The sequence below is a fragment of the Lepisosteus platostomus genome, chromosome 1 (genome assembly GCF_059453375.1).
Source record: "Lepisosteus platostomus isolate fLepPlt1 chromosome 1, fLepPlt1.hap1, whole genome shotgun sequence".
NCBI classification, from domain to species: Eukaryota; Metazoa; Chordata; class Actinopteri; order Semionotiformes; family Lepisosteidae; genus Lepisosteus; species Lepisosteus platostomus.
The window spans coordinates 51,764,469-51,789,910 of NC_142611.1; the positions used below are offsets into that span (position 1 = coordinate 51,764,469).

At 38.4% G+C, this 25,442-nt stretch overlaps 1 protein-coding gene across 7 annotated transcripts in view; it reads left to right on the plus strand.

Moving 5' to 3' along the window:
• The first annotated feature begins 13,772 nt into the window (after positions 1 to 13,772).
• The window catches only part of LOC148678104 (nuclear factor 1 B-type), a 168,891-nt gene continuing 157,221 nt past the window's right edge, over positions 13,773 to 25,442 (plus strand). For 3 of the 7 annotated variants that reach the window (XM_088631773.1, XM_088631854.1, XM_088631792.1), the window contains exon 1: positions 13,775 to 13,912. In XM_088631773.1, the coding sequence (XP_088487899.1) occupies positions 13,817 to 13,912 (96 nt within the window). In that variant the 5' untranslated portion in view covers positions 13,775 to 13,816. Of the gene's footprint in view, positions 13,913 to 25,442 lie in introns of all 7 variants that reach the window. The other 4 variants (XM_088631781.1, XM_088631766.1, XM_088631759.1 and 1 more) reach the window with 4 other exon arrangements.

Below are 25,442 nucleotides of genomic sequence, written 5' to 3' on the forward strand. Positions count from 1 at the left end.
ATCCTAAATTAGGTTTGATAAGTTTGATATACATTGTATAATTTTAAGAGGTGTCCTGGGGCAAAACACAAAATTGAATTTAAAAAGAAATGCAAGCATGATTAAAATAAACTAAACGTATGCAAAAAGCCAATTTAAAAAATTCAAAACAAAAGAAAACAACCAAGAAGCTGTGCATGTGCACAGGATTGTAAATTTACAAATGCTGCACTCAAGATCCAATGGGTAAAAATATTGGAAAGGGAAATAATAAGACCCCTACCCAGAAATGTATAGTTCCTAAGTAATTCTTTCTAACGTTAACTTTCTAAAGGCAGCTTCTTGTTTGTGTAGTACAGCACACCAGGTATCTCTGCTGCTGTGTGTCTACGTTTTAGTTTACTGCATGATTACCATAATGAGGAAAGCAGGACTGGGTAACCATGCCAAACTTTCTAATCATAGTTTTTATTGCACCAGTGTACTGTAAGTGTAGCAGAATTAGTAGTGCTACTAGTTGCTATTACAAATGATATGGATAACAATTAAAGAATGCATTTTAATGGTTTCCAAATTAAACAATCATTAATATTACCTAAATTGAATATAGGTACCAAGTCCTGGCAGAAGGGTTATATTTTCATACATTGCAGGCCTGTTTGTGAACTTTTAAAAAACAATGAAATACAGACATAGGCTACCACAGAAAACAATTCCTGTTGTCTATTATTCAGTATTACACCTGTTTTTTTAAGTAATCTGAATAGAATTTCAGTTTGCATTCAGTATAACCTTCTGCATGGCCTTGTGAAAATATACATTCTGTAAAATTACTAAAATTAAGTATATTGTTACCACCAACTCTTTCACAGAAATATGGAGCTTTTTCCATAATCTATCTGAAATTCCCACAAAGGCCATTCAATTCATATGTATATTTGATTTTGTATATATAAAACAATTTCTATTTGGGTAGGGTTGTGTCCGGTCTGGGCAGCCAGATCTGCCTGTGTCATCCAGACTGTCACGATTGTAGTCCCTCCTCCTTAAGGGCGCTCCGGCTCTTCCTTGTTTGCCCTATTTCCCGCACCTGCCCCTTGTTCCAGTCTCCTTCCTGTTTCCCTTTAAAACCCAGACGCAGTCGCCAATCGAGGCTCTGCATCTGATTTCCACATCGTGCGAGCCCGGGACCTGGTTGCACCTGGCTCCGTTATGCTTTTAGCTTCCTGCTCCTGTTCCAGTTCCCCCCGCCTGTCCCGACCTGTTTTTAAGCCCTTGTTTTGGATGGATTACCTGGCCATGGACTTTTGCTTGTGTTTTTTGGAATTCACCTATGGACTGATTACCTTTGGATTGTTTGCCTCGGCCACACCTCCCTGGACACCCGCACCCCTTGGACACGCCCCCTGTCTCCATACCCTCTCCTGCATGACTTTTCCCCCCGTGTTTCCTCACAATTCTGGATCGTGTCGTCTGCATAGGGCCCGGAAAGAACTGTTCGTGACACTGTGGTCACTGAGTTTTGTGTGAAGAAAATACGTTTGAAAAATCCACTTAGAGGAAATTAATATTACAAGTAAATGAATAATGAGACAAGCCAGTACCATCAGCATGATGTCTCATTATGATGTTCTTCCCTTATTCACCACTGCCTTCAAGAAAGCCACACACATTCTTTGTACTTCTTAGAGACGCTTTCAGTCAGAGAATGTGGCGATCCTACAGCTGAACTGTTTCCCCAAAGGCAAAGGTAGTGATGAGACCTCCTCAGAGAGAACACTTTGCTGTGTGGTCTTCACAAATAAAGGAGGCAAAGCCCCAGCCTCCTGTTTTCTTCCACATGTTGCTGATTTAGCCTGTTTTTAAGCATGTATCTTTTTCGAGTTACTTACGGTTCCTCCCACACTTCAGTATGGTTTTGTTCAGCTCTCATGTTGTAAAAACCGAGCACACTTCAAACTTAATTCTAATCCGGAGGGGTCTTATCTCATTCAGACTGTTTTCTGTAACCAGCTGGCTATTAAAGGAGATCTCTGTGCCAGGGTCTGACACTTCTGGGCTGGGGGACCTGGAAGTGTGCTGAGTGTGTGTGAATCCGACAAAAGGATAAGGACAGGCTTGTTTCTCAGGCATCTTCCTCTTTCTGCTCATTTCATTTTATCACTTGTTGACTGTCCCATCATACTGTAAGCGTTCTTTTCGATTCCCTGTAATGATTTCTACTTACACTATGGTTTATCCTCATGCTGCTTTGAACAAAGTTTACCAGATCAGAGTGCAGCAAGGGCGTAACTTTTTATAAAACATTTGAAAAAAATACAGTATATCATGGCTTTATATATATACCTGCACATATTAATGTACTAGTTAGTGTATCAGTCTCAACATCTTTAAAGTCATTGCTATATTTTTGGTTCTTCTGATTAATAACAGGTTTATTGGTTTTAAAATTGTTGGAAAGTGTTCTAAGTGAGGGATTGATTTTTCTGATGCACATTTTTCAGTGCATCAGGCTGTGTGATTTTGCAGTTAAGGGAGCCAAGATGTCATTCAGAGAGTTACGCTTTCTGACTGTATTGTGTGCTGCTGCGCTCTTACACAGAAACTTGAAGACTTTAAAAAATGACATGCTGCACATACCATATCTGCTTATATACCTATTTAGAGATGAATAACGATGTCTAAATTAGCATTAAAATAGGACTCAACTATTTTGTAATTTGGACAATCCCTATTGTTCTTCCCATTGTTCTCAAACAGATGTCCTTTTCTCTAATCCAGTAACGGGTGGTCATTTGTGTGCAAATTAGTTGTACAGATCAAGGCAGAGGCTTTTTCAGTCACACAACTTGACAAAATCCAATATTCTCAATGCAAGCCATTGTGTAGAGAGGATGTATTCGTAAAATATTTACTGCTACTGTGTTAGCCATTCATTTTACCCTCAAACATGCTTTAGAGCTGTGTAGTCCTGACACGTTTACATAATGTGGTGGGTTAAACTTCAATTCAAAATATTATTTCTGCCATGCAATGTTTTTTGTAGTGCCCTCAGACCTATTCCTAATTTTGCTTTATTAGCTGAAAGAATAATAACATTTGTTGGAAGTGACTGGGATTTTTATATCTTAATTAGCGATGCTCTGTTGACCCTGTTACACTAGAAATATTACATCAGGGAAAATTTGAATTACTGTAATTAAAATGCCTGTGCTGGATTTATAACTTTAACACATTGGTTTCTTAACTAATACTTACAGTATGCCTGCTACATAATGAATCACATTTAGAAAGCAATTCAGATGTTTTGCAAGGTTTAGAGTTATATTTTGTACAATTGTATAAGTTATATTTATACAATCCCTATTCCTTCTCACAAAAAGCCAAGCAATGAAATGAAAGGTAGTTTAAATACTGTACATAAACTCCAAGTAACTTGACAATGTTGTTAATATTTTTAACTTCCAAAAAGTCTTACATACTTAATGTCATATTTTTCAAATACTAATTTTTCACCTGTTTCATTCCTTCTTTTTTAGATATGTACATGTTTAAGCTCTGAAAATAATCATGCAATAGTATGTTTTATTACTTGAGGGAAAACATTGTGAATAAAGTCCACTTACTACTATACACATATAATCCTTTAGGGGCAAACTCTAATGAAACTGTCCTCAAACTACTGATGACATTTAACTTTAAAGCATTCCTTATCTTTGTGCAGCATGTGTCTGTATTGTGCATCTCATTGCTTCACTGTCTCTTAGCAGCTGGACTATTAAAACTAACTTCTTCCTGAACACTATGTTATTGATTGTCTTATTGATTTTTTAAACCTTAGTGTAAGTGAGTATGGCAAGGAACAAATCCAATTAAAACTGGACAAAAAAAATAATCCTAATCAGATCAAGTCTAGGAATTTTCCAATTCATTTTAAAATCAATAAGTGAAGCATCCACAGTCAGTGCGAGAATTGGGTTGATAAGAACAGAGCGACAACATTTCTCTTAAGGGGGGCTTCACCCACACACCTAGGAGATTTGAGAAGGAAAGCAATGAATTGTCTAAAAATTATCCCAATGTATGACACCTATGGAGGAGCATGTAATGCAGTATTTGAAAAAAGAAAAAAAGTACATTAAATCAACTACTTTTTTGTGAGTTTTCTTTGACAGTGTTAATTCTGAGAATGTGAATACGAGCAAATATCAGAAAGCAAATACTACCCCTATCCAGAGAAAAGAAAGATTCAGATCAGGCAGTGCTGGTTTTATTTTAACCGAATTGCACTGTTAAAGGCTTCTAATGTAAACAGTGACCATTTAGACAACTTTGCTTAATGAGTAGTTTAAAAGAAGAAGACAAGAAGAGTGACAAATCCCTACACAAATGTTCACGGCTTTTTTTATAGCTGGCATAACTTTTTTTAATGACAGTGTAGGTAGCTTTCTGAGAATTTCCTAAATACATCCCAAAGCACAGTCCATAGTGCAGTTGGGGTAACAGTGAAGGTATTATTTGATGGGCTTTTTTAAATGCCACGAATAATGAATTCCCATGTCATGTGGTCTGTCTGGCTTTTTCATATTTACCATGGAAACATTCTATACAATCACAGGTTTTGTTAACGTGAAAAAGCCAGCTGCCTGTCTTGAAGTAATCTGAGGAGGTGGTAGTCTGGAATGCTGGGCACAAAAAAGGTCTTTTCTGTTACCATTTTAGATAATAGGTTGCACAGAATTATCCCCTTGTCTTCAACATACTAAACAACCGACAAAGCCGCATTCTTTTGAAATCTTAACATTCAGTCCTGTTCTCTTGTAAATTTGTAAACATTCAAATGTCACGAACGTGACTGTTTATTGTCGGTGAAAAGCAGATGTGAAAATTTCCTTCAAAGAACAAATTCACAGGAAAGTTCCTTTTCTTTTCTCTTTTAACATTAATAGAACGTCCACAACAATAGTATAATACACTGATCAAATTGTTTCTGCTAAAACAGACATTATCTTAGGCAAATCTGGTGAGTAACCCATGTTGTACTCATTTTCACATAAGGCATCAGATTCAGATTGTTCTATTGTGTTATCTTATATAATTAATTATTCCTGGTTTCATACAGCCTGCAGTTTTCTGTGAGTTTAGCAGGTTGCTGATGTAGTCTAGGTTATTTGTAATTCTGACTTTTCCAACTAAAATTGCTTCTGAAAAGGTTCCATAAAGCTGTATGTGAGAAAGAGAGATAAGACTGCATATCTGTGGCTGCAATGAACACAGCTTGAACCAACTGGCTTCAGTGTGTTGTTTGCCAGACATGTGCTTCCCCATCAGTCTCTATCCCAGTCAGCTCACAGAGGTTTTTTTTTGTTATAACCAGATATCTTTCTGACTTACATCCTAGTGAATGACAATAATGCTAGTAATTCGTATTTGAAGACTTCTGTATTATCCATTAAACCAGTACAGTACCAGTTTCTGGGGTAGATTAGAAAGACCATTCCTAATAGAGCAGAGTAATGAGATGGAGTGCCCAACACCCGTATTTAAGAGGACAGTGGTCTCTCTTAAACTTTGATATGGACAGCAAAAAATAGCAGATCTACTTTAAACGTTTCTGAAAGTTGGAAGAAAAATAACACACTTAGATGAAACCCACACAAATAGAGAAACAGCACGCAAACTCCACACAAACAGGTGCATTTACCCAAAGTCAAACCACTAACCCATAAGCTTTGATACAGCAGTGCTGACCACCACACAACTCTTCTGTTGCTAATATACTCCTTTAAAATAACTCCTGCTATTATATTATTTTTGCATGCATGATGTTTTGATTTGATTTAGGTATTTCTGGTATTTCTCTGAATAAAATCCGTTTGTGCTTAGTTGTCCAATAAAACAAAACAAAAAAATGAAACAAGCAATATATTCTGAATTATCCTCGAAAACAAAGAGTCACTGGTATCTGGAACAAACTACACAGCTATGCTGCTTAAGCTGAATGGTGTTAGTGTGTCTGAAAAGCAAATTAGCTTTAGACTGTGTTCTAAATCTTATTTGCTAAGCAGACACAGAAAAAGGGTGCTCTCTTTTTCATGTTTAGCCGTGAGAAATGTATTTCAGCTCAGAAGATACATATTGTTGTGCCAGAACCCAGGTATTTCCTTTCCTGTTGGCTAGATGCTTAATTTATGAAGAGGAAATTTTGCTTTTCAGTAGTCTGCTACAGTATATTTCACCGAGAGGCATGAGAAACAACAAATGTGTTTCCAAGCAGGATGATGAACATTTGGTGAATTGCAGAATGAAGGTGTGATTGTATTCTCCCTGAGTATTACAGATTTTATCATCCCAGCAACAAACCTCTGCTCTGACATGCACTTTGAAATCCGCACAATGTTTGATTGTCACTGGGGAACATCCTTCTGCCGTTGGTAGCAAACATTTTTTATCTGAAATACTTTCTTCCAAGTTTGTCATTCCCCTAATTCTGTCCCATAGGTCTGTGTAGTGTTTTAATAGTTCTTGAGTTTAGTGTAAGAACAACATACTCTAAAAATAGTACAGATGCATTGAGGCTGTTAATTCCGTTGGCCCTGGTGTGAGTGTGTGTCTTTGTGTCTATGTGTGCCATGCGATGGACTGGCATCCAGGGCTATCTTGCCTTGCGCCCTGTTCTTGCCAGGTTAGGCTCCGTCTGCCCTGTGATCCCGTATTAGATAAACGCATTAGAAAATAGATGGCTGGATGGACTACTATGAAGTCTTTTGTTATTTCTCACTGTGACCCAGCATCTATAAAATGACCTGTATGTTTTGATCCGGGCATTCACAACCCTTTTCTTTAAAGAGGTACTGTACTGTGTATTCCTTTCATTTCGGTAACGATCAGCATTGCTCTAATGAGAGCTCAGTTGTGAAAGCTTTAATTTACAGATCAGTATGCAGAGTAGTTACTTAGAGTTATTAAGTGAAATAATTGGGCCAATTAAGTGATTTAAAGGAGGTTTGGAATGAACCCACAGAGTGCTTTGGCACTTATACATCAGAACTGCAATCTCTTGGCAACAATTCTGAAATTAGTCTGCATCGGGTTTAAAGAAAAGGTTGTTGTACCATGTTATTAGAGGAATAGATGCTGTACTCTTTGAGGAGGGACATATCAAATAGAATTATTTAAGAAAAAATAAGAAAACATCCCACAATGACAAGCCAAATGATTGTTTCCTTGTACCTATAGAAGGGTTAAATTTAACATCTAAATAAATAACATTCGCCACATATTACAGTACTTGTATACATTGCAGATAAGTACATAGACGCAGCTACTCACCTGAACTAAGTACATAGATGTTGTCTATCCTGATGAGAGCTCAAAGTAGGAAACAAATACAACTGGGGAAGGTGTATACAGTATGTTACAGAATAAACCAATTTAGATTATTGGCAAATTAAATATGTTGGTTTACCTTAACACATAGTTACTTCTTCTGATAATTGTGAAGGTGTGGAAGCCACACAAACAGAGAAACTGTAGTTGCAATGATCAATAGATATCCTAATAATAATTCAGATCCTGGCTGAATAACACCTTCACTTCCAGCAACAGTTCTTAAACAGCAAACTGCAGACAAAATAAAGTGAATAGTCACAGTGAGTAATGCAATAATGTTATTACATCAATGTAATAATGTTATTGTAGTTATCATTTGGATAAGGCTGCTTTACCATTTTCTCAGTTGTGGTTACTTGCTATTTGGAAAGGAGAGCAATCAATGCATTAACACATTATTTTTTCTGTTTTGTATAATTAAGTTTGTGATTTGAAATGAATCCCTGATTATATGTGTTTAACCTAAATACCTGTACATACTGTACAATACGTCAACCAATAATTAGTTTGTTTCTGATTCACTTGCCATGGGGGATTTCTGGTGAAGACAGGTTTTATGTTGAGAAGGCAGTGGATTTTGTTAAAATTGAAATATTCAAAACATATTAAAACTAAAATATTAAAAATGCATTCGTGTTTTAATTTGTAGTTTTTTAAATGTGACTGCTTCAGACCTTGACTTCTCCTTGCTACAAAAAGAAATGTTCATTGTTCACTGTGCTCATGTCATTGTGTAATTTGTTCATGCATTTGAAATGAATCTGTAACTTGATACCGTAAAATAAATTACTTTATGTTCTTGTTATTTTAAACTTGTGTGATTTACACTCCTTAAGTACAAATAGTAAGTCTTCTATTCTTCATGTTTTCTTGAGAATTGAGCTTCCGTGATGTTGGTTTTGTTGGCCTTGCAACAAATCATAGATCAGTCTATAATAAGTTCTTCATTTTTCATATATTTAGTAAAATTGTCACCTTCCCAAATAGTAAATAAGATATTTGTAGCTTTGAAACCAATGCAAATTATATTTTTTGCTTGTGAATGGATGGAGCCATGTGAAATACTCAGAGTAGCAAGCAGCAAGTGGAAAACTCCTTGCTGTCTGCTCCACTTCAAGGTAAACCACAAACACACAGGAAAAAGAAACACAGACTGGCATACTACAGACCTGTCTGTCACAGGGCTTTTGTATAGTTTGAGTGGAAGCAGGTGTGACTTTTAGCTGATGTCGAAGATTTCTGGGTCACTTCAGCAAATCTTGAGTTTGTCTCACTGCTTTTCACATTTCTGAGAGCTTAATGCATTGTGATCCACCTTCAGCAGGAGTTATTCTTTATGCAGATTACAATATATTTTGGATTGAAAAGTTTTTTTTTGTCATACAATAATTCATTTCAGCAAGACCGCAATGATATTGCTTAGGCTATGCATCACAAATCTAATTGAATTCTTAGTTAACCAAACACCTGATAAAAAACACTATAAAATAATAACTAAATAGAATGTAATATTTTAATTAGCTCTGTGGTTTCAAATCATGTCAGCAAATTAAACCATTAATTAGGAAAACATAAATTATAAGCCAGCAGCCATATCACCCTGCAACTCACAACTGGCAACCCACTGAAGCTAAGCAGGTGTGAGCCTGGTCAGTACCTGGATGGGAGACCTCCTGGTACTTGCTGCTGGAAGAGGTGTTAGTGGGGCCAGTGGGGGGCGCTCACCCTGCGGTCCATGTGGGTCCTAATGCCCCAGTATAGTGACGGGGACACTATACTGTAAACAGGCGCCGTCCTTCGGATGAGACGTAAAACCGAGGTCCTGACTCTCTGTGGTCATTAAAAATCCCAGGGCGCTTCTCGAAAAGAGTAGGGGTGTAACCCCGGTGTTCTGGCCAAATTTCCAATTGGCCCTTACTAATCATGGCCTCCTAATAATCCCCCTCTATGAATTGGCTACATTACTCTGCTCTCCTCCCCACTGATAGCTGATGTGTGGTGAGCGTTCTGGCGCACTATGGCTGCCGTCGCATCATCCAGGTGGATGCTGCACATTGGTGGTGGTGGAGGGGAGTCCCCATTACCTGTAAAGCGCTTTGAGTGGAGTGTCCAGAAAAGCGCTATATAAGTGTAAGCAATTATTAATTATTATTATTATTATTTGTCTTGAATTACTATAGGAAATATTTGTATTAATAATGTTTTAAAAATACAGCACAAATGCCTTAATTTGAATACAAGTTTTTTATTCAGGCTTCACAGATGTTTTTTGAAAAGCAAATTGAAAACCTATCTGCCAAATGGACCTCAGACACAGCTGTGTGGAATAGTGGTTAGAGCCTTGTACTTGTAACTGGAGGACTGTGGGTTTAAACTCTGGGTGGGAGACTGCTGTTGTAGGCAAATTAATGAATTAGACTGGAAACAGGGAAGTCAAACCGTCATCATCAGGCAGGTGATATACGGTATCAGCCACATACATAAAATTCATCATGTATGTGGATTTTTCCTCTCTTAGATAAAGATGTTTAAAGAGTCAAGGAAAGAGCAAAGATTCAGAGCATATCTCTGTCTAAAAACAGCCTGTAATAAATACTTGAAAGCTTTAATGAGTTAAAGATGTGCCTCTGTTTGGCGAATTTGAACTTTTTTATAGACAAACCCACAAGGGTCTTTTTTTTTATTCCCTGCTAAGTCAAGGCAACGATTTGTAAAACCACATTGACGTTATCTCTGGGGCCCACCTAGGGCATTCTTTGAGAAACCATACGCTTTCCATATTCGCGAAAGGTCCAATTCCAACTCCTCTATTAAAAAGTATTAAACACCCCTAAAAAGGCCATAAAGAAAAATTTGTCAATGGAGATTCTGAAGAAACAAACTGAATAGTGTAACCCCCTCCTGCCGAAAAAAAGGGAAGAAAACATGTCTGGGTTTCAGTTTTGCCCTTGAGATGCTTGGGGTGTGTCCACATTAAATCCAATCCTAATTGAGGCCACTGCAGAAGCCATATGTGCTGATCACATGCTTAATTAACGATGAGCAGTTAGAAAGCTGCGTCTGAACGCAAAGCTCACTCATTTGTTAAAACAACACCAGGTGAGCAAAATAGGATTATGTTTGTCTCAATCATGTTGGCGAGTGAAATGCAGTGAAGATTCTGCCTGTACTTTATGGTTTGTTCTAGGTCCTGCAAACCCCAGGTTTGTTTTGAATTCCCTCCCATGAGGTTTGTCCGTGCCCATGCTTTTACACGGAACAGATTCCAGATTCCAGTTTTCATTCATTCTGTGATTGATTTCAAATGTCTCTGTCACTGAATGTGTTGACATAAGCTAATGTAATGGTTTTCTAACAGCAGAGTTTACAAAGCAGCTGAAGACAATTTACAGAGACGTGATAGACTTTAATTTGCACTCGATTTTTGGGGGGATCAACAGGTTGTATTGTTTTAGGAACTGTCCACTGCAGTACACAAATACAGTATAATTTCAATATATTGTGTGAGGTGTTTTTTTTTTCCTTTGCAGGTACTATAATGGTTCATTCTATGTTATTTCCTCTGACTGAAATCTGCCAGTTTCATGAATGTTTAAATATTGAATTCCCAGAGGGTCTCCATCTTATTTTGGCTCTGTTGCAGCTCTCATTATGGTCAAAAGGAATGTATTACTCCACATATTTCATGCAGACGTCCAACACTGTAACAGAAGTTACAGTATATCAAATGAACTCTATCTTGAACTAATGATACAATGAATATGCAAAATTTGTTAAAATGGAAAAGGAATATGTGAATTGTCACACTTGTGTTACAAAGGAAAACAAGTAGGTTTTCGTGAGTTTTCTGCATATGCTGTGGTTATGGCGATTTGATGCAGATGGGTAAGTAATTAAGATGTTCGGAGTTAGAAGCTTGGGCCAAATCTTTTGTACAAATGGGACCAGAGCCTAACTATCCTCAGATGGCCCGACCTGTATTAATTGACTCAGCTGGTATTGAAAAGAGCACTAAGAGTGGATGTATGACAAATGATAGTTCAAAAGTAGTCCTCTATCAGACAAACACTGCAACAGCTGTGCTCTCTTGTCAGTCCTGATCATTAAATGTGCTAATAAGACTAAACCAGTCTAATTTGGGGCTTGAATCAGGCTTCTGTATTGTTATTTGCTGAAAAGACCATTGTTTAAAAATGTAACTGTCAGATCATGATATTCTCATGATGGTGGCATGGCTGCTTGTGATGCTGCCTAAAACTCTTGGGTCCTAGGCTTGACTCCAGACTAGTTGCTTTCTGTATGGAGTTTGCATGTAACTGATGTCTTTAAATTGTCTCTGTCAAAAATTGTTATGTCATAGAGATCAGGTATAATATGTATTAAGGTAAATATTTACTGTAGAATATGTATGATATTCTGGCATGTTGAATATCAATATATAGTCTTACTGTGTCTGTTGGAACAAAATTAACTTGTATAGCAATTATAATGTTGCCTTTTTAGGGTATCAACATTTATTCTCAGTGATAGCTAAAGGGAGAAATCGTCCCCTCAGCTGACCTGATTAGGCAGTTTGTGGCAGATACACAAGTCTGTTTTAATAGTGTTCAGTCAGCGGTGCAATGTTGTGTTGACAAGTAATGCCATTTAAAGCACATTAGTCTGACATATATGGCAGCACGACAGAAAGACTGATTGCTTGAAATAACTTAGGTCCTTTTTAAGAGTGAGCAAAGATTAAAACACAATATGAATGTACAATAACAAAGACTACATTATTTAATGGTAAATTCATTGTGAGATATTTTAATAGCAAATTACAAAGCTGACAGGTGTGTTTTCAATCTCTATATTAGTATGTACACTATAGTGCAAAGGTCTTAGATATTTTGCATTGTTCTACAGTTTTCTCTGAATATATTTTCTTCTTTATAAAAAAACACAATTCTATGGTGACTGTCTACTGGAATTGTCCATATTGTCTTTTAAAATAAAAATTAATCCGTGTGTTGTAATGCAAAAGTACTCCTTTAGCTAATAGTGGAAGGGCTTTTGGCATTAAACATCTGACAGAGTCAATTCAATTATTAAATGTGATGGGTTAGCTATTACAAAACTTCATGTTATATAGTTAATATTGAGCTGTTGTAACCAAATTTTTGATGGTTCTGATGGATGTGACATAAAGATTGGTAAATGACAAACATGGTTTCTTTTTGCTCTATCTAAAGAAAGTTGTGTAAATAAAAAGTTGTTATAATAGTAGAAAACTCGAGTGGAGACTTTTGGCAAAGGGCTAATGTTTTCTATATGCAGTATATTGTAACTACTGATTGTGCCTAAACCGACTTTTTAACAGGTCTATTTTAAACCAAAACAGTCCAAAATTAACTATATTAATCACCTGTAGCCCTAGTAATTATTTTACAAATTTATTTTTCCATTTCAGGGAGAGAAAAGTAATCTGAATATGACAGAGAAAAATGCATAGGTACGAAACAGAATAATCAGAATTAGAAAAAGCAGTTAAACCCCAAGAAACAAATCCCCTACCTTTCAAAACCCAGATGCACAGTGAAAGAGGGAAAAATCTGGCATATGACATGTATCACTCATTAGACGGTACTAAGGAGGATTCCTAATAAAACCATCAGATAATCACCAGGCAACAATACCAAATATGAGTCTTATGATTTATCGGATTAACTCCACGTTAATCCCGCAGCACAGTTTAAGTTGCTCAAATCCTTAATGTTTGCTCTCTGGACCCATTGACTTATTATTATTATGATTTTTTTTTCTCGGCGTTGTTCTTTAAATACTGATGACGAACAGTTAAACTGTTTCCATATGAGAGCTGGAGATGTAGCCTTTGGCAAGTTTCGAAAGGTCCAGCTGCAGCAGCTACCTGTGTGTTCCTCTCCTTGTGTATACGCAGTGACATCTGAACCATGCCCAATTGTGCCGATGAAACTCTTATGTCTTTGTTTGGGGATATTAATTCCTGGCTATTTGGGCCTCCCCTCATCTACACAGAGTTGGGGGGAGGAGGAGAGGGGAAAGGCGAGGGGGGGGGAGAGGCTGGGGGGAGACCACGGATTGAGCCGAACAATATACAACAGACAAGAATGCAAATAAACTTTCGCCAGCATTGCCTCACCAAGCAGTTAGCCGCCCACTTGCTGGACTCCTAGACTCTTGAGCGCACAAAAGCACGATGTTGCCGTTTTCAACCATTCCTTAAAAAATAAAGCGGGCGGGGGGGCAGGGGGGGGGGGGTTTGCAAAGCTGATCCTTGTCATTACAGCAGTGAGGTTGGAGTCATTGGTAGTACAAGAGCTTTTCCCATGATGCAGTCTGATAAGGATTGGCCTACATGTAGCACAGCATGCCACGGCTGATGTTTCCTTGATTAGGTGTCTTATCTTCCATTGAGCTGCATCTGATGAAGGCTGCTGACAGAGTAATGGCTGGGAAATCGGCGGACGGCTCCATAAAATGGCAGCTATGTTATGACATGTCAGCCCGAACCTGGTGGATGGTAAGTTGGCATGTTAAGTTTTTTTTTTCCATTTTTTTTTGGGGGGGGGGGAGAAATTCTGCTAACTCCTCCTTCGTTGCCGCATATGCACGTGTTGGAAAGTTCAAGGGTGATCGCTTGGAGTTTCTGCGAAACTTCTCTGTACCGTACTCGGGCTTTGGAGGGAGCGGGAGAGGGAAAAGGAATCTGTCCCCCCAGTGCTGTGTTAGAATGGGCTTTTGTTTTAGATGCTATGGGACGCAGACCACTCGTCCTCGCGGAGTTGGCTTGTTTGGTGTCACTTCGTTTGCAGCAACAAAATGCAAATTTTACAGTGTGACCTACCCCCCCCCCCCCTCCCCAACGCGCTTCTTCTCTCAAACTTGGCATGAGAGAGATTATTCAGAGGCAAGCAGTCACTAAAAAGAAGAGAAAGGGAGGGGAGGCACTTTGTCACTGTGCTTGTGGCTAATTGTCATTGAGTTTGTCTAAATAGTTTGCCTGAGCAATGTACTTGGTTTTATCAGTGAGTAACGATTTTGCAAGTGCATTGTGACAGTTGGTTGCTACTTCTTAATCAGTATGTGCTTGTCCACCGGCCTGCTATTAATTTCATGTTGTTTTTTCAGTGATGAATACAGTAAGTCAAGCACTCGCTGACGAGTATGCTGCTTGACATGCTTAAATATACTTAATGAGGCTATGCATATTCAGGCTGCCTGGCTTTGTTTAAACAACCTAGGCTTCCCTTTCACTCATTCATTGCAACAGTTGCGTTTTATAAAAGAGTTTACCCTCAAGACTGCTCTGCACCAGGCTGCATCTGCGCAGCTTTCAAACGGAGGCAGCAAGTGCGCAGGGGGAATTATAACTGTGTTAGCTCTCACGAATGATCGCTGAACATTTTCCGTGTACAGTGATTTTTGTTGTGTAGACAATAGCCTCTTGTTGTGCTTTGCCTTGTCGTGAATGAGGAACTTCTGCTGGCTGACATTCCATTATGAATATTAATTTCCATCTTGGGTTGCTCAGTCTGGCAGTGGGGGCTTTTTTTGTTCATCTCTTGCTTTGCTGTCTTTCCCTGTTTGTCTGGATAATTATTATGCTTACTGCATGGGCTGTTTTTTTCACAATTAGTGCTGTGCTTAGACAATAGGCACTTTATTCCTAGACCAAGAACCCTGAGAAGAACGACTGAACTGCGTATCCTCATGCTAGGACTCTGAGCAGCTCTCTGATGACTTGCTAACAGGACAGTTTTTACTTTGTTTCTCTTCCACGCTGGATTTTGCTGTGCAGCTTTTAAGGACTTCTCTACAGAACTGGAGTGCCTTTAGAATTCAGTAGCTGGTTTTCTTTGACAGCTTCTGGCTCTTCATGTCAATCATGAAAAGTCAGCTTTTTTGGGTTGAATGGGTTTTTGTTGTACTATTTTTCTTGATATTTGTATTTGAGAAAAAGTTTCAGTTATCAGAAATTGTATATAATAGCACCACCACTTACATCTCATGCTGTCTAAACGCATACTCAAATGTGGCATTTTCTTTTGTTTCTTAATTCTTTCTTTGTACTTTTTAAAAGATGCCACAAAAGACTGGGTACCTCATGTTGTCTTATGAGATGAAAGATACATTTTCAATTGAGTAGCCTCCTTTTGTGTTTTAGTGATCGATAGATACAGTGGGAAACTGGCAGGTAAGCACTAGCTGTAGAAAACCAAGCTTAGATTTCAGGATATTCCTATTATTCCAAAAAAATGCAGTGCAGTCGTGGTGTGAATGATAAAATAATGTCAGAGCTGGTTTCTGGCTCTTTTAATGTTGTGCTTTCATTATGCAGTCACAATAATGAAGATAAATGTAGGATATAAGTGATCTGAAAGTAAGTGATTAAATATGCTGTTTGATGCATTTGGACAGTTATGGAGCTTGAAATCTCTCTGCATTGAATTCCTTGTAATTAAATTATATTTCTACAATGTGGGTCACACAGAACGCTGTGCCATTCCACTCTTTACAAGAATTAACACAAAAAAATATTATTATAATAATGTGAAGAATTAAAATATATACACTAATTAGGTTTTTAAACACTGCTCAAGGATTTCCTTTTTTAATGTTCCTGGCTTATATAAATCCAACTTTTAACATGTTTACAAAGTGTTTTACTGCCATACATTTAAGGTTCCTTTTCCTGTTTGCCCTCAAGAAAATCAACATAAATTAGCTCCACAGAAAGCATTTAAAAACCCAACCATAACGTATGACTTTTGTACCTGAGCAAGTACAAATTGTTCGATATCCATGTATGAAGACAGCACTCATTTTGCTTCATACAATTAAAGTTACTTTCCGAAGAGTATATATTTTACTTTATATTTTACATGGTTAAGTCCTGTGTAGAGTGTCTGCACCTTAGTATTTTAACAGAAAGTAGGTTATTATTAAATTGTACAATTAATATCTAATGTAATATTAATATTATTCCGTGTTCCTTTGTTAAAACGTTCGTTATAAAGGGCTGCGTGTTTTGTCGTAAAAAATGAGTGAAAGTTTTTCATTCAATTGGACAATAGTAAAGAATTACATTTATGGTCCTGCAGTGTAATAAATTAAACTACAAAAGAAAAAAGAAAACAAATCTAAGGAAGATTAAAAATGCTGTATTCGTTGGAATAATTTAACTGAACATCAGATTTTTATTGAAAAGTAAATTTGAGGGTTTTCTTCAAATTTTACTTATTATCCATCTTGTTTAAGAAATGCGTTTTCAAACAAAAGCAACAACAATTACAATGATTTCTGAAAAATACTTGGTGGAAGATACAATTTATTGCAACACAAGGAATAAAACCAGGAACTTTACCAAGTAATGAAAACCTGCTGAAAAGGAATAAGTTATATTCATATACAGCAAGTTAAATTTGTTATGGAGCTAGGAAATTAATATACATTTTATGCTTTGTTGTACGATGCTATCTATTTTTTGTATTACAAATATACTGCGCATATTAAAAACCACATAAACTATTTACTCCTTTATTTTGAAAAATGTAGCTTACACGGCCATTAACTCTGGCTATAAGTGAATAAATAAACCTTATGTTGAAATTACACACTGGAAATATCTTCTGGTAATTAATTTGAGTTCAGTTTCTGTTCTACGTGTATTTTATTCCTGTTACAAAATGCTCACAATGCAATATGATTTCGGGTTTCTGAAAATTTAAATATCAAAAATAGATTTGAGGCACTTTGAATAGGTATGCAAAAGTCTATATTTGCTTTCACTCTATATGTTGTACTCCTGTATAAACATTCTCATTAAACGTTTCCAGATGTAGCACTTTTAATTTGCACATCTAAACATCCAATGTGCTGTAAAAAGGGTTAAGAACATTTTTCAAGAGTTAAGTAAAATATTGGTTATTGGTTTAGACAGCACAAAACAATTTGAGCACACTTCACTTTTAACACTTTTTTGTGTTTTCTTAAATTAAGTGGAAATTGCTGAGAAAGTCCAGAACAGGTACTCACACAAAACAACACAAATATCTTTAATGTCTACGGGCATGGGAAATGCATCGAGTCAGCAGTTGACTAGAGATCAGCTGAACAGTTTGCAGTAGCTTTATTTTTACTTTCTTGACCCTTGACCAAAAACATATCCGTTATTGTTCAAGTACGGAAAATCAAAATCCAAAAAGCAGTTTTTAAAGCTCAACTGCTGATGTGCAAAATAAACATACAGATATTCAAATTTTTTATGGGTTTTCCATGCAAAAGTAATCTGTAAGTGTAATTTACTGCAAATATAGTATATACACTTAAATAGCATTCTGAATTGTTCTTTCCCTTTTTTCCTGTTCTTCCTACTGAGCTAGGCAAATAACACTCAGTGTACGATTCTTAAAACTCCAGCCCAATTTCATTGTTTCCAAGGTAAACGTGGATGGCATTTGAAACAGAACTTAGGTCAGTACTCCACAAATTTTAGGGGTGTGAAAATGTACCATTGTGTAAATGTGTAGGAGGGGGTTGTGTGTTCAGGATGTGAATTAGGAAAGAGTAATTTGTAGCAATGAGTATGCCAGCAACCACTTAATTCTAATGAAATTTTCGTTTGTAATGCTGTATCTAATTATATAAATCCTGAAAACCTGAAACAGTCAGAACATGTGAAATCTGTTGTGAGCGTCTAAGTGTGTATAGCAACACCCCTGTGTTACAGACTTGCCAAACTATAACACTACCTGATTTACCAGACAAGTGTGATGAGGAACTCCGCAAATTGATTTACAATGAGCTTGTTACTCTGAGCTGTCCAGTCTGGCCAATCTGACAAATATCTCAATGTTTCTGTTCTTGTTTTGTACTTGCCCTACATTTCTTACACGGAGGATTAGTTCATGCAAGACTGAGTAAAACTCTACAGAATGACACTAAATCATCCACGCAGAAAGCAACAATAAAGTCCAATGCTTAATAATGACTCTACACAGGAAATGTGGGAAACTTTGGAGACTCGGCCTCAGAAGCACAGTGATGTTCTTGCCAATTAGATTTGACATCTTCTCTCAGTAATGTGCATGACAGTACACAGTTTCTGTGTTAATGGACATTACAAATGAAATTGTTTTCCACAAGTAGAAAACAGTTTAGACTTTACATCAAATATACAAATCAGCCTTTAGAATCCAGCAGTTCTTTTGAGATTTTTTTGAAGTTTAAAATAACCTTTACTGAGCTTATATAATTGAGTAAGCACTTTGAATATAAACTCAAATCTGAGCCTTAATTATTTTGCAATTAATATTTATTGTCCTGCTTAAGTCACAACAGAATGAAGACAAAAAAGTAAATTGTTGCTGTAATTAAAATAATTAAAATATGGGGTCATGTTGTAATTTAATTTAAGCAAAATAAATGATTTTTGTATCATTTTATTTTTTGTTCCTGAGACTTGATTCTCTCTGAGGTTGATTCTTTGTGATGATGCAGAGCCTGAGCTTTGCACAGTACATATTCATTTCTCTGCACTGTCTTGAACTCCCCCTCCTCAATTTGCATGAAGGGGTTAAGGAAATTGGGACTCTGAGGTGATGAGTACCTTGAAAAGGAACAAATTAAATTACTTGAAACATTAGACTCCTCCTTGGGAGCCCAGCTTTCCTCCATGTATTAAGGGGAGTCGTGAAAAATGAAACCCACTCAACAGATGCTACGCTGGCTGGTCAGAGAGAGGAAACCATAATTTGTCTATAATCCCTGCTGCAAACAGTTGTTCATTAAGATATAAAACTAATGCAACCTTGATGGTTTGTCAGGATTTTTCTTCCGTCTCAATTGTTAAGTACGGCTGGGAAGCTAATGTGAGTTTATGTACAAACCTCAAGCAATCTGGTACTCAGACAACGTCATGCAGATTTAAATAAATTTGAGTCTTAGATTAGCATAATACTAACTAATCGTGAATAACATTAGCATTAAGTAAGGCAGTAATTCGGGGATTAATGGTTTAAAAATTTAAGAAATTAAGGTCAGGCAGTGTTTATGATATGCACGAATGAAGAAGTTGCAGAAAATCAGAATGTATTCATTTTGGATGTTTGGAATTTGTTGACAGTGCCTCTCAAGTGCAATGAGCAGCCAATTAGTCATGGAATGGAATCGACAAGACAGAAATGCAATAATATTGATCGCTGTTGAATACTCTCCTAATTACTACCAACATAAACGGACAAACTCAAGCTATTTTTATTTCACAAACCAGGAACAGGTATTAACACAGCATCGTAAGTTTCTTATTTACAGTTTGGGCTGGCATGCGAACATTGCTACTTTTTAAAGGGCTTAAAATAATATTGCAGTTCAGTTCAGCTTCTAGGGAAATTATTCATTTTATTGATTTTTAATTAAATCAGTCTCTGCACGTATTAATTTTCCAGGATCAGAACAGAGATATCTAGAAAAATAAACAATATGAAGAAGATAAATTCTTACTTAAACTACCCAGTTAAAATGTATAGGTTCCCCTTAGTTCCCCTGTTAGTCATTTGAGAACTGATTTTTTCAGGTTTCATCTCTGATCTTAACTGCTGACTTCTGCTTTGTTGCTCTTGACGGCCTTATAATACTGTAGCTGTCCTGCTCAATGTGTGTCAACAATATTGCTCATGGTCCCCGACTGTCACTAAATTCCACTTCTCAATTACAATGTAAATTATTCCGCCTGTTGAACAGGCAAACAGATAAAGAGCATTGTCTGATCTTTATCAAAGGTAACACTCCAGTGTTCAGTGCTCAATGATTGAGTGTAAGACATGTATAATTAAAGCTGCCACAAAAATGACATGAAGAAAAGCCTGACTTTTATGTAAAAGAATCACTCCTGTAACTTTTCACAATGCAGATATTTTTCCCTGTGATCTGGTTATGATTAATACCACAAACTGCTTTGTATGTTTTCAGTGGTGTCTCTGAATATTGTTCTACTGTGCCACAAAGGGCATGATGTGCCAAATTGCGGTGAATGGAAACTATTTTGAAGATGTTCAAGGGAGCAAGAATGATTACAAAAAAAATAAGCTAAGTCATATGTAAAAGCATTCCAAAAGCATTTTTCATTTGTTTGCAGCCTTATATAGAATTAGTGCCATTAATAGCATTTTGAAAAAAAACACCAAATTGTTTAAAAATCATCGGCTTGGAAACAGCGACAAATTAATTCTATGATGTGCTTCATTCTTTCAGAGGGGCATAAGAGATATCTATACTTGGTAATTGCTGTACAATGGTTTTCATTGTTTTCAGAGGTCACAATAATCCTAAGAGAACAGTCTTGTGTAGGGTGGGGGGTGGATTGTCTACAAGGATTTTATGCATATGCTCTTGATAATATAAACTAAAGGAACAAGGTAGTGCACTATACTGTATGTGAAAGGTTCGAATGAAGTAAAAGAACACAAAACACCTTCACTGTTTAATTACAAAAATATGTTTACAATATCAATTTTCAAGAAAAGTCTGAATGGCACATAAGCTAATAGTTAGACTAATAGATTGCAGCATAGCCCTCTACATTTTCTGTGCAGTAACAACTGTGCCATTGTGCTTACCAACAGGTCCCTGCAAACTCATTGCAAGCCAGTCTTAAAATGCCAAGAAATGAATTGTATTTGCAGCTGACAACAAAACATTACATGTTGACAATTTATTATTTTTCAAATGTATATTTTGTGCAGTACTATTGTCCTGTGGACAATACATGGTCAGGACTGAGATAGGAGACCCCTAAGGAGAGCCATGTTGCTACTATAAGTGATGTTTGTGGACCAGTAGCTGATTAGCTTCCCTCTGGACCAAACTTTTTAAACAACGTGGAATTGTGAGTAGGTGTGTCATTTTCTGGACTCTGTCTGCCAGAGGACACATTAAACTGAGATGCTGACAGTTGTTATTAAAGATCCCATCAATGTTAAAAGTTGGGATCTGGGATATGCAGTGTCCTGGATACATTCCACTTGGACTTGCACAGCCTGACCTCCTAAATTTCCCTTTGATTCAACTGGCTGAATGTGTTTCACCCAGGTGTCTCCCAGGTGGGTCTCCACTTATATGTGAGAAGCTTTGGGATTAAAAGAGGATACAAATGTATGCAATTAAATTTTAATTTAGTTCCTGGCAGTGAACCTAATGTTAACTATATTTCCATAATTCACCTGTAATGGCACTGCTTGTACCTGAGTGAAAGCAGCAACCCAGGGCAATGAGGAGAGCCCAAATACAGGTAGAGCAAGCAGGCAAGTAAGCAGGCAGCAGGCAGGCAGGTGTGGCAAGCAAGTAGGCAAAAAAAATATATTCCAAAAATTGTTTAAAATTTAGCAAGTTTGTAGCTGGGAGTCCCACTGGACAAAAAACAAGAGGAATTGAAAAGTAAAGTCAAAGTGAGGCTAGAAAATCCAAAATAATAATAATAATTGTTTACACTTATATCGCCTTTTCTGGACTCTCCATTCCAAAGCGCTTTTACTCCCCTCCACCACCACGAATGTGCTGCCCCCACCTGGATGATGCGACGGCAGCCATAGTGCACCAGAACGCTCGCCACACATCAGCTATCAGTGGAGAGGAGAGCAGAGTAATGAAGCCAATTCATAGATGGAATTATTAGGAGGTCATGATTGGTAAGGGCCAAATGAAACGTGGACAGGACGCTGGAGTTACACCCCTACTCTTTTTGAGAAACGCACTGGGATTTTTTTAATGACCACAGAGAGTCAGGACCTTGGTTTTAAGTCTAATCCAAAGGACACCTTTTTTTACAATATAGTGTCCCTGTCACTATACTAGAGGCATTAGGATCCACACAGACCACAGGGTGAGCGCCCCCTGCTGGCCCCACTTACACCTCTTTCAGCAGCAACCTTAGTTTTCCCAGGAGGCCTTCCATCCAGGTACTGACCAGGCTCACACCTGCTGAGCTTCAGTGGGCTGCCAGTTGTGAGCTGCAGGGTGATATGACTGCTATGGCAAAACTTAAACAAAGCCAAAGATGCCAAAACTCTAAGACTAAGAGTCAGAGTAATGCAAAGTCTGAACAAATATAACCAGGTCCCTGTGAAGTAGTTGTGGTGATTATCTGTGCTCGGGTAGAACAGATCTCTTGTGAGAGCACACAGTCACAGCAACCAGCTAAATGAGAGGTCCTTGGCATGGATGGCCAAGGAGAGTCATCGTCTGAGATACTGAGATAGTGAGGGAGAAGTGATTGGTTTAATCAGCTCTGTGATCTTGAAGGGGCCAAGAAAACGCAGTGCCAGCTTCATGGACAGAACATAGAAGGAGATTTTTCACTGATAACCATACCTTCTGCCCCAGTGATTCTGGTGGTGGGTTGCGCCTGTGCTGACCAGCAAACCTTTTACGTCCTTGAGCTACTCTCAGAAGATTATGGTGCACCTTGTCCCAAACCCCTTGTAAATCTCAAGCAAAACTGACAGCAGCAGTACTGTCAATACTAGCAGGATCCACTAGCAAGAGGTTTTGGCTGATTAGAGGGCCAAAAGGTGAAGCTGATAACTGTACACACACTAGAAGGGAGCCATTCGCATAGAAGAATTAACCAGAATGTCGCAAGAGAACTTCCCCCCTGGTAACAGCTGGACCAGTGTTCATGGAACCCGAGACATGACATCACAAGTTTTGCTTGACCTGTTCCATTTGGCTATTACTCTCCAGATGATCACTTGAGGTCAATTTGACTTTATTCCTCAGTTGTTTGCAAAAGGCAAGCCAGAACCTAAAAGCAAACTGGGGGCTCCGATCAGAGGTCATATCAGATGGAAAACCATGGAGCCTGAAGTGAAGATGTCTGCCATCTGAGGAATGGAAGGCACCTTGATCAAGGGAATACAAGGAGCTGCCTTCGATAACCAGTCGACAACAGCTAAAATTGTTGTGCAACCTTGAGAGCGGGAATATCAGGTGATGAAATCCACAGATATAGATGACCTGGGACAATGAGGAGTGGGCAATAATTGTAGAGTACCAGCAGGGAGTGATCTTTGGTCCTTGTCATGGTTACAGACTGAGTATGCTGCAACATAACGTTCTATGTCACTCCTCATGTTAGGCCACCAGCCGTATCTGTGTAAATGTTCCGCAGTCTGTTATATACCCGGGTGTCCAGCCAGCTGAGAGTTATGTCCATACTGCAGCACCTCTGTCCTGGCAGAAGGAGGGACAAACATTTTGTTAGGTGGAATGCCAGGGAGAATAGGGTCAGATGGCAGTGCTGCCCTCACTGCTTTTTCCACCGCCAGTAGAGTAGCTCAAATGATCACGGATGGGTGGGATGATGGGCTCAGAGTCTGCCGTAGTACTTATCTGGAGCATGGACCCTGGAGAGGGCATTGGCCTTGCTGTTCCTGGACTCATGTCTATAGGATGGTGAAATCAAACTGAGAGAAAAACAAGGCTAATCTTGCCTGCTGCCTAGGGATCAGCCGTTTAGGCCCTTTGATGTCACAAAAGGGTGAGATGCTCACTCCAAATGATCCTGCCACTCTTCCATAGCAAACGTCACTGCCAGCACCTCCCTTTTGCCTACATTATAGTTTTGTTTTTTCTGGGGACAGCTTCTTAGAGAGGTATGCACACAGGTGAAGAGGTAGAGACTGAGAGGCCCCTGACTGTTGTAAGACAACTGTTCCTACTCTAACATCAGATGCATCCACCTCTAGCACGATGGCAAGGAAGTCTCAGGATGCTTTAGTAGGAGAGCCTTCATAAAGCAGCACTTCACATAGCCTCTGTGCCTTGGGGGTCTACCTGCCCTGCCCAGGAACTTTCTTGGTGAGGGCAGTAATAGGAGCCACCACCAAGCTGAAATTGTGGTTAAAATGGAGCTAATTGGCAAATCCCACAAAGTGCTGCACCTGCTTCAGCATTGTGGAGTAGGCCAATACTTAACCACCTCTGGCATGTGGAATTTGCTCATATCCAGTTTTGCATGCATGTGACATTGGTAAGCTTATTGAAGGACCTGCTGGACATGATCTTCATATGAGCAGAATAACACCAAGATGTCATCGGTTTTACCATGAACATGTCCAGCAAATCTCAAAAGATGTCAATGACCAGATTTTGGAAGACTGTGGGAGGATTGCAAAGACCGAAGGGAATGTCTAGATACACATAATGTCCTGAACTGCTGTTAAATGTAGTCTTCCACTCATCTTTTCCTCTGATGTGCACAAGGTTGTATGCTCCTCTCATGGCAGTCTTGGTAAATGCCCTGGCCTGACCAGCTTGTTTCTGCAGGGAGGAGATCAATGGAAGAGGACAGTGATTCTTGATAGTGATAGTTATTCATCGTAGTCAATAAAAGGCCATCTTTTTTAACAAAGAAGAATCCGGCACCAGAAGGTGATGATGAAGGATTAATGAATCCCCTTTGTAAATTCACCTCTATATATTCCTTCATAGTTTGGGCTTCCTAAGGAAAGAGGCATATTAGGAGACCTCTGGAAGAGAAATTCCAGCCAGTAAATTAATGGGACAGTCATAGGGTCGGTGTGGAGGTAGGACCTGGGCCTTATCTTTGCTGAAGACATCAGTGAACTCCTTGTATTCAGCTGACATCTGACCCAGGTAAGCTCTGATAAGGTGCTCTAACAGCCATTGAGATCCACCATTTATGACATGCAGAGCTCTGAGCAATGAGCTTTCTAAGGCTCCAGTCAATGTAAGGGTTTTGACACTCCAGACAGAGAAACCCCAGGACCAAAGGGCAGAGCAGAGAGGTGACACGTAAGAGGAAGATGATCAGACAGTTAGTTGGACCGACAGGGAGGCACGAAGGAACGGGCTATTTCATTACCCCAGAGCCAATTGGTAGGCTGGGCCCCAACTAGCTCTGTTGGTAGAGCATGAGACTCATAATCTCAGGGTAGTGAGTTCCTGTCCCACGTCGGGCGCCAGGTCTTCCATGTTGGAGGTTGGGCACAAGGCTAACAACCCTGTCCCGTGAAAAAAACCCAACTACTGTT